General features: G+C 42.2%; 1 protein-coding gene across 2 annotated transcripts in view; it reads left to right on the top strand.

The window, feature by feature from the left end:
* Window positions 1-13312, top strand: part of tll1 (tolloid-like 1) — a 55149-nt gene extending 41837 nt beyond the window's left edge. For both annotated transcript variants that reach the window (XM_008403067.2, XM_008403001.2), the window contains 5 exons: window positions 1806-1931; window positions 7346-7473; window positions 10685-10898; window positions 11314-11564; window positions 13063-13312. In XM_008403067.2, the coding sequence (XP_008401289.1) occupies window positions 1806-1931; window positions 7346-7473; window positions 10685-10898; window positions 11314-11564; window positions 13063-13197 (854 nt within the window). In that variant the 3' untranslated portion in view covers window positions 13198-13312. The remainder of the gene's footprint in view (window positions 1-1805; window positions 1932-7345; window positions 7474-10684; window positions 10899-11313; window positions 11565-13062) is intronic.
* Window positions 13313-13321: the final 9 nt, after the last annotated feature.

Here is a 13321-nt window from a genome sequence, read left to right as displayed (position 1 = left end):
GCCACACCACGCCATACCATGCCATGCCACGTCACACCACGTCACGTCACGCCACGCCATGAAACGTCACGCCATGCCACACCACGTCACGCCACACCACCTCACATGTTTTTAGGGAGTAAGGGAGAGTCTTGTAAGACAAACTTGCAAAAATGTGGGGCACTGGTAATACAGTCTTTTAAATTCAGAAATAAGCCTCACACTTTGCATTGTAAAAAAAATAAAACAAAAAGCACCACCTTCTTTCTGTAGACATCCCTGTGTCCAACCCTGACCATCCTCTTTAGGAGATGTTGGTTCACGCTCCCTCGCAGATAAACTTGTAAAACTCCCAACTGCCTGCAGAGCCTCTAGAATTTGTAGCTTGGCGCTGTGGAGAAGTTCCTGGAGAACAGATAGCCCACGCTTATTTGCACCTTCCAGGGATACATTTGGTTGGCGAACAGCCAGCGGCTTTAGGGAGGTCCCCTCTGCCTCCCAAACACCACTAATCCATGGGTGCATGCGGACATTTTGTGCTTGACCTGAAGACGGCTACAATGAGCACCGTGCAACATCGGCTGCAAAGCTTCTTAGTCAGTGATAGATAGGGTGTGACTGAGCCCACAATAGAAACTGTAATACCGCATCAGACACAAACACACGCGCGCACGCACACACACACACAGACTAGGATTTAGTGGTTTCATTAAAACCAGATCTAGCTGAGTTGGGTTAAGAGTCATCATCTGTGTCTAATCTTACACCTCTTTGTAGGGAGTCTTGCTTCCAGGCATGAAAACATCACAACACTTGTTATTTTAGTCTTGGGGTTTCCTGTGCATCTGTCAACATGGCAGCTCCATGCAGATCAGATCTTCCACCCTCTGCTCCCTGCAGAGTCCAGTTCCTCTGAATGGCTTTGTCGTCAGCAAGGCGATCAAGAGGCTAACAGCACTACAACTCTGTTTTTTTTTTTGGTTTCTGTTTAAAAGTCTGCAGAGTCCAAAGATTTTCAAATATTTCAGTTCAATATTTAGAAAAAAATATGTACAAAAATGTTCATTTATGTATGTTAGAAACAGATCCAATGTTCACCGCTTTTATTTTCACTCACTGGGAGGTTGACACTGGTTCGGTTTGACAGCTCACACACATCTACAAAACCGCATGCGAGCAATTTCATAGTGTAATTACTACAATATGGAAAAAGGATCATACATGCTTGTGTGCTGGAGCAGAGACACATCTAAAATATGCAGGGCATTAGAAGAAATCCTAATGTGATATTGTAATTTTCTTCAGTCATTGAAACGGCAAAAAATAAAAATTAAAGGTGAAATATTTAACTCTATGTAATGAATCCTTGTAAAATCATGAGTTGACTGGCAAGAAGTATTGTACACAATATTCATATTTTTTTTTTCAGATCTACATTTTCAGTCAGATCTACATTTTCAGTCTTTACATTATTTATTTTGTTAAGTTTTAGAGAGTTACTTTAGTCATATTTTGGGCTACATGAAATGTTTAAAGCTGGGATCTGTCCTTTTTTTTTTTACTTTGTGCCTTATGTTGAAATGTTTGCTTGAAAGCTAAATAATGTTCTGTCTGCGCATGTTCATGTTTTCACCACTTCTGTCACCTTCCCTTACGTCACCTGACCTGCTTGCATTGGTTCCTCCCATCTCACCCCCCACATGTCCTTTGGGGCATTTTTTTTCTTTCGCCCTCCGTTTTCTTTCTCCTCCCACTTTCCTTCATCCCTTCCACTTCGTCTCTGTTATTTCCACATGAGTGACGTGCTGCATGTGTGTCTCTCACAGACAAAGATGAATGCAGCAAGGACAACGGCGGCTGCCAGCACGAGTGCATCAACACGGTGGGCTCGTACGTCTGTCAGTGTCGCCACGGCTTTGTGCTGCATGAGAACAAACATGACTGTAAAGAAGGTGGGTTCCACTTGCACCTGCGTGTTCACACACCGGAGTGAGAATGGCCGGGACGCATGTGCATGTTGATGACACTTTTGGTCATGAAAACGAGAAATTTCAAACCTAGGATCCACATCCAAAATTGTCAACAGAAAATGTTAAGCTGATCTATATAGACAACCTACCTGTTACATTTAAAGTAAATGCTACATTATTAGCTTTCTCACTGCCTTAGTGAGTCTATATGTCATGACGGAAGGTAACTTCTTGACCAACATGCAAAAACAAGTGAACCGATAATCAGTAAAAGATGTTTAATATAAAGCACCAGAACAGTACAGATCAACTGTGTTCTTGGGGGGAGCGGCAACTGGAGCGGGCTGGAAGAGAGGATGAGCGATGAGTTTAAGGACTGTGGAATTTTTTAGGTCTGAACGAGCGGCAACGGTCTTACTAGGTCAGGCGGCAGGTAAGCGGGGGTGGATACTGGGATTTCCCGGGATGGTTTCGGGTATGGGGATCTGCTGCGGAACCCGCTGGTGTTTGGGGGAAATCCAGCGGACGGCGTTGGAGGGCGGACAGACACGGACCTCAGCTCACCGGGGCAGATCGAGGTAGGCAGCCAACGAGGGGTAAGTACGCCAAGTAGAGCCAGGAGCTCAAGCCTCGAGTGATTGGACCACGACGTCACGAGGAAGTTGTCTGAAAACGAATAAACACAACAGGTGTCACTGGGAGGTTCACAAGGAGTCAATAAAAGCTATGATGGTGGCCTGCAGTACCATTACTAGTTAACACTCTGGCATCGATGTGTTGGCTGACTCCACTCTTAAGCCTCTGCGGAGATGAGACAATCTCCGACAGGTGTGAGGATCCCAGCGTCGCCGGTCACGCCGACCAGAGATCATCCACCAGGCAGCCCCTGGTGGAAGGAGCGAGAAGCAGCAGCAAAACAACCCGAGCACCCAGGATCACCACACTCTGTCTAGATAGATAGTTTCCTTTGGTGGTCCGTAATCAACATCGGACCCAATTTGAATTTTTATGCATCCTATATACACTACTAACAGTATATAGTAGTGTATATAGTGTACGTAGCAATTAGTGTTAGATCGTGCACATATTCTTAATGTGCATGAACGAACACTTTTCTTGGTATACCAGTCACTCAAACTCTTTTACACTAGAAGTTACACTCAACAGAGACTTGAGTTTAAGATTCCAACTCTAAAGAACGAAAGATAGTTATCAAATGTTCATGGGTAATTTAGGCCTAAAGACGAGAGATTAAAAGGTCATTCCCACATGTTCATGAAATAAATTAGACCCAAATGAGCCTTCAGAGTTTGGATGTGAGATGAAGGAGATTTAACCTTTTTATTCAAATTTTATCACACTTGCAGTACAAACACTGATCTAGAGGATATCTGTGCAAAATGAATAACAGATAAGCTAGCAAATCCCAGCAACACAAGTGGCTACCAGGGTAACAGGAAAGCTAGCTTCCTTCGAGGCTAACTCGTCTCTGCCAGCGAACCCATCCAAAGAAACTGCGGCCACAGCAGTCTCCATAGTTCAGCTAGCTGCAGAGTTCAAAAAGCACCGGGCAGTTCCCATCAAGACTCCGTAAAACCTCTACGAGTCTCGGTAGACTTGTTGAAAACAACAGTGGACTCTCTACAAAAGAGCCTCTCCTCTGTGAAGTCTGTGATTGAATGTCTACTAGCAGTGGACTCCACCATTAACATGCATGAAAGTTTGAAATATCTCTGCTTTGGACTGACTTGATGACCTTGAGAAGTGCTCAGGTAGAAACAGCCACTGCATATAAAGCATCACTGACAGAGCTGAGGATGGTGCAGACCCAACCGATTTCATTTCTGGTCTTTTGAGCTGGAGAGGGCACAGCGGTCTCCAACCCTCCGATCCAGTCAGCACAAATTCCCTTGTGCCTTAATGGTCTGCTTTCCCAGATTTCAGCAAGAAGAGGCTGTTCTTCACTGAGCTAGGGATCACGATTTGCAATACCAATGAGTCACAAGAAGGATCTGTCAAGACCGCAGCAAAGAAAGGAGCAGTATTCCATTGCGTAAAACAAGTCCTGTTTCAGAAAAAAGTCAGCTGTATCCCACAAACCTGAGAGTGACCCACTAGGACAACATGCTCATCTTTAACTTGCCCGAGGGAGGAGGATCAGAAGTTCGTCAACCAGAGTCTGGGTAAAGACTAGAACACTGACTGGGAGCCATCAAGGGGTTAAATTATCCGTATTAGTAGTTTGGTTATCTGTGGATTCACCTGGCTGTGATTTTCTGATCCATTTCTCTGCTGCAAACCCTTTATTCACAGACAACCTGTAAAGACAATAACTGTGAGAAAGGAAGCTGAAGGAGTTCTGCAGGGTTGATTGCTCTGTGTCACACTGAGAGGACATCAATTCCATGAGTGTGTGACCAACTACATAAACCTCTGTGTGGACAACGTTCTTCCCACCAGAACACTAAGATGCTTCCCAAACAACAAACCATAAATAACTAGTGAGAGAAAAAAACTCTTCAAGGAGGGAGACATAAAATTATCTAGGAGTATACATTCTTTAAAGATATTATTCCTCAAACTTAAAACATTATTTAAAGAAATTTTGACTGCCTCTTTATTTCAGAAATCTCAAAATTAACATGATTAATGTTTGTTAATCTCTGTTTAACGATTGTTAACAGAGGCATCCATTATTATTTTACTCAAACTGTGATTCACATTGACCCATTTCCTCCTTAAGTGACGTATAAATCTGTGCGAAGGCACTGGCCTCGCAGTTAGAAACCATAATGGATGATATAATCTCTCATAACCTGCCTGCCTTAACTTCAAGACTTCAACCAGTATTTGTTAGCCATTGTTCTTTATCTCACCATGGATCCCGTCTCTCCTTCACTCTAAATCGATGAGTGAAGGATCACAGGTTACGTCTATACACAGATGATACACATAACGATCAAGATGAACCATAATAATTATACTTCTAAGAAAGCCAGTCCAGGTGCTTTTTATGGAATCACTTAAAGTTCCTCTTTACTGTCATCGTGTTCATTTGATCTGGACTTTTAGGACAGAACCAGCAGCCTGCCTCGCACCGCTTCAGATTTAATTTGGATTTGTCTCAGATGTCTCGCTCCACAAGGCCCTCTTTGTAAAAACCTGGAACTTACTGTAAAGACTTTACTACTGTTATTACTTTGAATGTGTGCCAGCGTACCGGAGATTTGGTGTCTTTGGCTTGTGGCTTCATCTGAACTTTTCTTAAACAACTGCTTCACAGTAACCATGCCCGAGTTCACTTGTCCCAAACGTGCCCTTAAATTATCCAAAGAAGCTGAGACTCAGAGCTTGTATCGAGTTTTCTGCTTGATTTGTACTCAGCTGAAAAGTGATAAAACATGAAAGAGCAAAAGGGCATAACAAAGGAAAATTAGAAAATTACAGCATTATTATGGTTCAGAACCATAAGTATAATGTAACATCCAGGGATTGGTGTTATTCAAACCAAATTTTTTAATCTGACTGACCTCTCAAGCATTCCCACAGTAATTAAAAACCTCAAAGCTTTTCAAAGTCAACTTTTGCACACACACACACACCAATAAACACTACATCAGTGTCTGTATGAACGACTCGCTGAGGCTCCTCAGGTTTCTCATAAAGAGAGTCACGTTTCCAACATCTGGGGACTCCAAAGCTTTGCATGTTGCATTGTTGTCCTGATTGTCGACATGTAGCACATGTGTGTTTATATGTTCACTAAACCAGCGTGGCCCTGCAGCCTTGCAGTCAGATCTGCGGTTGTACACATAAAGCATTGCATTAGTGCGTAAGGGCGTCAGAAGAGACGATTCACATTTTCACGAATGCATGTCAAGAATCTGGTTGTATTGTAAACCAGACCATTGTAACGATGTGTGTGGGTATGGCTGTGTGGGTGAATATATTTACACATATGTGTGTTTGGTGAGTCCATGGAAAAAAAAAAAAAAACAGAAAAAAGGCAGATAAAATGGACAATTAATTAACCTATATTTTCTTTTAATTTTTCTGATTTAATATTGATGGTCCATCTGAAAACATGGTACGAATTTATGGGGTAGGAATTCATACGTTTCTTTCTTCTTCCTGCTCCTTTTTGAGCATATTAAGATTATCATGGTACAAAAAAATATGTCTTTCGCATTATTTTATACTGAAATAAATAAATTAATAAAATAATAATAATAAACTCTGCATGTATACATGTGTTGTCAAAACCAAAGGTGATCTGCTCAGTAAAAGTCCACGATGTAACAAAGAAGTTAAGCTTCCTGAACAATTGGATCAGGAGATTTTTTTTCTTTCTTTCTTTCTTCACTCGATGTTTTGAGTAGAAGAAGCAGAATTAGACTGGGAGCACAGGTACACCACGTCTTTTAACGGCGCGCTGCTGAAGAACAATTATCGTTCTTCATCAGTCAGAAAAAGGGGGGGATGGAGGAAGCTCCAGAGTTATGACATAACAAAACATGAGAATCTGTGGCAAGACTTGAAAACTACTGTTCATTGAAGCTCACAGTGCAATCTCACTGGAGCTAAAATTTTTAGAAGCTCTAAGCATGTCAAAAAAGTATAGACCCAGGGGTCTGAATCTAAGTGCACACCACACTTTTCAGATACATTGTGTTGGTCTACAACATAAAATGCCAGAAGAATTTGCTTAAGTTTGTGGCATTATGTGTAAAATAGTTTGTCCTGACTTTATATATCTAGTTTTTATTTGTTGTTGCTGTATTTCTTATTATGTGTGAAATTGTATGAATGTTTGTATGTTGTGTTCTTTCGTTTATGGAACTATGAATGGAAATTAGCATTTTGCTACATTTATGACAACATTCATTACTATGCACTGTCCCATTTAAATAAAATCAGTCAATCAATCAAAAAACAAAAAGGTCAACAGATTTAATATATTTAGTTCCTTTTAGGTTGCTGGGCATCATGTTTGTGTCAAATGAAACAGCCTCGCTCTGAATTACTGACAGCATCACTATGTGACCGGTCAGTGCCTCCACATGCAGGGTTTGAGTCTGTTTTTGACTCGGCAATCTGACTTCTTTTTTTTTATTTCTAATCCAGCTCTTTTATTTGAACCGCAAAAATCCAAACCGACCATGTTTAGTGCAGCAGCAGGCAGCTTGTGCTGTACATGTGCGCCTGCTTTCCTTCAAACTTCACCCTGAACTTGTGACCAGGATGTTCTCCTTTGAAATCCCTTTTTTCCCCTCGTTCGGTTCTCGTGTTTCTCTTCTTCATGTTCCCTTTCTATTTCCTCTGACCTTTTCCTGTGCAGCCACGATTTTCACTTCCTTCCTGCGTATGTGTGCTCTCGTGTTTCTGTGTGTGTCCAGCTGAGTGCGAGCATAAGATCCACAGCCCCAGCGGGACCCTGAGCAGCCCCAACTGGCCCGACAAGTACCCCAGCCGTAAGGAGTGCACCTGGGACATCACTGCCACGCCGGGACACCGAGTCAAGATCGTAAGTGAGCAAATCCAACTAAGCTGACCTAGTAACAACTTGTCGTCCTGGCTGCAGAATCATGCGACATGAAGAGGCCTTAAGGCGTCTCTTTTCTTCTCTTTTTTTTTTTTTTTCATGTCTGAATTCTTTGTTCTCTCTCTTTTCAAGAGAACTAAATGTGGATGGAGAAGAAAGCACAGATATTTGGGTTAACTGCAATCGCGTGCGCATGTGTTAGTAAGAGGCCTTGGGCAGAGGCCATCTGTGTCCTTGTGCCTCTGTGTGTACACGCATGCGCGCACACACACACACACTCACACACAAGTTTGGATTTCTACCCACATTAGGACTTTGCATTGACTTCCATTCATTTTAGTTACTGCATTTATGGCTAAGACTTGAAAACTGCTGACATTTTCCCTAACCCTAACCATTACTAGTCTATTCCTAACGCTAACCTTAACTAAAACTTAATTCACATCATACCTCTAAACCTGACCTCTGACCCTAAACAAGTCTATAGGACCATTCTTTGGTCCCCATGCGGCCCATCGGTCTTCAGAGGGTTGGTAAATATGCCAGAAAAGGTCCTAAGAAGAATAGATAAACAAGTACATATACACACACACCCCTACACGCATACACACGCACACACACACACACACACACACACACACACACACACACACACACACACACACACACACAGAGAGAGAAAAATAGCTGTCTTTTTTGTGGTGCGCACATCTGTGTGACATGACTTGATGAAGAATCGTGTTAGTCACTGTTAGACTGAGGATTTCTGGTCTTGAGTTTCTCTTTTCCTAAACAACGACATGTTTCTTATCCTTTTTGTATAGAAGATAATTTTATGATTAAAGATCATCGAGTTTGGACAGCTGCAGGTTACAAAGCAAAAACCATGAACGTCTGTGATGCATAATTAGATTTGATGCAAACTGCCAGGTTAAGTGCCATTTGCACACGAAAGGTTATGTGTCATGAAGTGTTTATAATTTTAAATACCTAAACAGAGCCAGATTAGAATGTTGTTGCGCTTTTGCTCAAGATTAGTCATCACAGCCACATGAAAACAACATTTATTCTTACACCAAAGCCAGAGTCAAAGTGGAAAGAAATGATCACTGATTTAATTTGCTTGTTGGTTTGCGAGATTAAATACTTTTTTTTTAAACTACTGAAAAAGGTTGATAAAACGTAATAAATGCAATCTAGAAGAAGTATGACTATTTCGTTAGTTCTATAACTGCAAAATAAAGCATTAATTTTAGACATCAACCTTGTTCGTCGGCACCTTAACATCTTCACAAAGCTTTGCCTCCATTTTTGTTCCATCTACATTAACTCCAGGCCCTGACCTGGATGGATTCTACAAAACCTTAAGCGCAAAATCAGTTGATGAATGTTGCAACAATGAAATGATTGCAATAAATAAACATGTTGGGATATATTTTTGAACAAATTCAGCCAAATAAATTAAAATAAATGGTGCCTTTGCAACAATGTTTGAAAATTGGTTCTGTGGGAACTTGTCTATGTTGTAAAGATGCATCTCTGAAGAGGTGGAACATTTTCTCGCCTCAGTGTATGGGACAGATTTAACAGGTTCAACAAAAACTTAAAAGACAGTCTTCTAAAATCAGTAACGGCTCTGAATATGAGTGAACAAGCAATCAAAAGTAAAACGGAAATCTGGAGAAGACCTCTAAAACACAGGATGGATTTCTTCTTTGAAGCAAATATTTTCAGAAACCGGGATGCCTAAAAACGTCTGCATAGTTCTGTGTGTATTATAGGCAGAGGTCCAAGCGGTCAAGAACATGGTCTCTTTTTACTGTTCACTTCACATAATCCTCTTAAAGTGCATTGATATTCTATTGTAACCACACAAAAGACTTTTCTGTAAGCACACACACACACACACAAACACACACACACACACACACACATACACATTGTCTACACTCACACAAACACACACGTTCAGCATAAATAGATCAGTTTGTAGATCAGGACTTGCATTCCCACTTTACTTTGACGCTGCAGCTACACGTGAGTCTCAATGCAGGATTTCATATTTACCATCCACTTCCCATTCATTTGTGTAATCTGCCCTTGCTGCTTACGCAACTAGAAATATGGCTCATCGACCGGTGACAAGTCTTGTAACCTAAAGAGATTCATTTGTGGTGAATTATATCCAGTCCAGCAGTTTGTTTGAGCTAGACCACAAATGCAGAAAATACTGATCATAATGGTTCCATCCATCCATCCATCCATCCATCCATCCATCCATCCATCCATCCATCCATCCATCCATCCATCCATCCATCCATCCATCCATCCATCCATCCATCCATCCATCCATCCATCCATCCATCCATCCATCCATCCATCCATCCATCCATCCATCCATCCATCCATCCATCCATCCATCCATCCATCCATCCATCCATCCATCCCAAACACCCACCCACCAATCAACCTACAAACTAAAAACCAACCCACCCCTCCAGTGTGCCCTGGGTCTCCTCCTGATGGGTTGTGCCTAGAACACTTCATCAGGGAGGCGTTATGGCCCGAGCCACCGCAGCGGCTCTAGTCTGAGTCCATCTCGGATGGCCGAGGCTTTCACCCTGTTTCTGAGGGAGAGCTCAGACACCATGCACAGGAAACTCATTTTGGTCGCTTGTATCCATGACTTTGATCTTTCGGTCACTACCCAAAGCTCCTGACCACAAGTGAGAGTAGGAAAGTAGCTCGACCTGTAAATGGAGAGCTTTGTCTTTTGACTCAGCTCTCTCTTTACCACAACAGAGCAGTACAGCGCTAACATCCGTGCAGATGCTGCTCCAAAGCACCTATCCATCTTCAGCTCCATTTATCCCTCATTCATAATCAAGACCCTGAGATACTTAAACTCCTCCACTTGGGGCAGTCTTGGATTTGAAGGCACCGATCCTCCAAATCGGATGATCTCAACACCTAGAAATTCTGCAGCCCTCATTAACATAAAACACATAAAAACTGTCCAATCATCAATCCACTGGTCTGTCTGTGGTTCTCTGGGTATAGCACCATCATAAGTCTAGGTATTGCTTCCAGCCCTGGTCTTTTTGTGTGACAAACTTTTTTCTGCAGCTTAAAAATGTTGCAAATCTAAGGAAGGTGGTGGAGGCATCTTCCTCTGATTGCTCTTTCTCTGCAGGCCTTCAGTGAGTTTGAGATTGAGCAGCATCAGGAGTGTGCTTACGACCACCTGGAGGCCTTTGACGGGGACAGCGATGCAACGGCCATCTTGGGCCGCCTGTGCGGCAACAAGATCCCGGAGCCTCTGATCTCCACTGGGAACAAGATGTACCTGCGCTTCATCTCTGATGCCTCAGTGCAGCGGAAAGGATTCCAGGCTTCACATTCCACAGGTAACGAAGACGCCACAAACACACCTCCATGTAAAACACTGTGGGAGTTTGTGAAAAGCATCAATCACCGTAATTGGAGAACTGGTGTTCTATAGGGTAATATCGCCCTCTAGTGGTTTGTTGAAGCAGGTGTATGAGTAAAGCAATCTAAAAATGATTTATCAGAACATCCAAAACAAACAAAAACTCTTATCAATGCTATCCAGACATTGTCATCTTCCTAAAATAATAGCCATTTTATGCCAAAAGTGATTTTCCAAAATAAATAAATCACCACCTCTTTTTTTGCCAAAGGGTAATTTTTACCAAAAAAAAAAAAAAATCATTTTTGGTAAAATTTTACGTAGGTCATTATTTTTGGAAGGTGACAATATGCGAATAGCTGCTCACTTTCCTTCGTCTGTTTGTGCTTCAGAGTGTGGAGGTCGTCTGAAAGCGGACGCCCGTCAGAAAAACCTTTACTCCCACTCCCAGTTTGGAGACAACAACTACCCGGGTCACACGGACTGCGAGTGGCTGCTGACCACAGAGCAGGGCTACGGCATCGAGCTCAGCTTCATAACCTTTGAAGTGGAGGAGGAAGCAGACTGTGGCTATGACTACATCGAGCTGTACAACGGATACGACGCCAATGCACATCGTTTAGGCCGCTTCTGTGGTTCTGGGGTAAGCTTCATTTAGGATTTTTCAGGAAGTGTCAGAGTTTCACAGAAGCTGTACTTTTTTTTTTGCTAAAGGAAGTTGAAAATGTGATTTGGTATTGATGCATAAACCAATTCATTACATCCATTCACTTCAGTTCTTCACTGTGTATTTGTTAGTCAGAGCTGTTCAGTGACTCAAATAGAAATGTAGAACATTAGAGTTTGTTGTGTTGGAATGAGCTTTAACGTTTGACTTCAAACTCATTGTCATTGTGGTTTTGTGGTCACTTCTTTTGCCACCACAGACGAAGCCAAAACTTTCTAATCTTTTAGCATTGGTCTCACTTTGGAAAAATGAATTTTCGTTATCCACATGGGAACATTGGTAACTGAGATATTTGAAGTGAGCCATCTATCTGAGCTGTTGCTGATCCAACATTATCTATTAGCAGTCAAGGTACCAAACTTTGACAAACGGATCAACTCTTTAACGGGACAGGATTATATGTTTTCCAGACACATAGCACCATTTCACAGCACAATCAAGTAACTCTAACCTATCAAATATAACTTAAAATAAATTTGACTTCATAATTGAATGCCTTAAAGATGGGCTTTTGTCTCTTTAAAAACTCCTGCTTTTTTTCTGAAGCTCCACCTTCAGGAAATCATAACAGCACGACTCTATTAACCCTTTAACAACATTTTTATCAGCTACTGAGCAGTAGCTCCTGTAATGAGCTCAGCTGATGCTCAATTCCAAACAGGTGTTTGCTAATTGCTGGTGGCTAGTCTGAAGCTCTGAAACGGCAGCTCAGAGGAGGAGCTTTGTCCTGGAAGGAGGAGCTTGGCCCAACCGTTCTGCACAGCTGAATGGTTGCTAATTTCTCAAACATGCATGAAAGAATCAAAGCAACAATCTCAAAATCTGAACTTTGAGATCAAGATAGATCTGTTTGGCCATAATGCGTGAAAACTAAAGAGAGAACGAAGTGTGTTAGACCAGCTGGTCAGCATGGAGGTGGGCTTGATATGGGCTGTGTTTTCAACCTGTGCACCTCGCATGAGTAAAGCATAAACTGTACTGTATTACAAAATATTCTATTGTCAATCATGAGGTTTACCTGGAGTGGGTCACCAACAGAACAACGGTCCCAAACACAGCAGTAAATCTACAGCAGAATGGTGGAAAAGAGAGGAATCATGGTGGACCAGTTAAAGCCCAGATCTAAGCCTGAATGAAATGCTGTGGCAGGACCTGAGGGGATGTGTGCAAAGAGAAATTTTCCACGCCTTAATGGACTGAAACAAAGTATTATAAGACAGTAGGAAATCTGTAAAACTGATCAAATCAGACAAAAGTAACTGGTAGAAGCTGCTGCTTCTGCTAAAGATGCTTCCACAAGCTGGTGGATGGTAAGGTGTACTTACTTTTTCACACTGCAATACTTTGTTGGATTCGTTTTCTTCTCGTTTTTTTTTTTTTTTTAACAGATCTTTCTCTGTTTTTCCATCTTCAGCCCAGAGACGGGATTTATTCCCCTGGAGACGCCATGCTGATCCGTTTCCATAGCGACGACACGATCAGCAAGAAGGGCTTCCACGTCCGATACACAAGCAGCAAGTTCCAGGAGAACCTTCACGCCAGGAAGTGACTCTACACTCAGCCGGCGACCTCTGCGGCACGGCAACCAGAAAAATCCGCTTTCTTCCGTCATCTCTGACCCACGGACAAATGAGGACGTCCACTAGCCGCCTGACCGGCTGGGGGGTGAGGGG

Source organism: Poecilia reticulata, linkage group LG1, assembly GCF_000633615.1.
Source record: "Poecilia reticulata strain Guanapo linkage group LG1, Guppy_female_1.0+MT, whole genome shotgun sequence".
In the NCBI taxonomy this organism is placed as follows: domain Eukaryota; kingdom Metazoa; phylum Chordata; class Actinopteri; order Cyprinodontiformes; family Poeciliidae; genus Poecilia; species Poecilia reticulata.
Note: the sequence above shows the minus strand (reverse complement) of the source record. Positions and strands in the feature narration are given on the sequence as shown.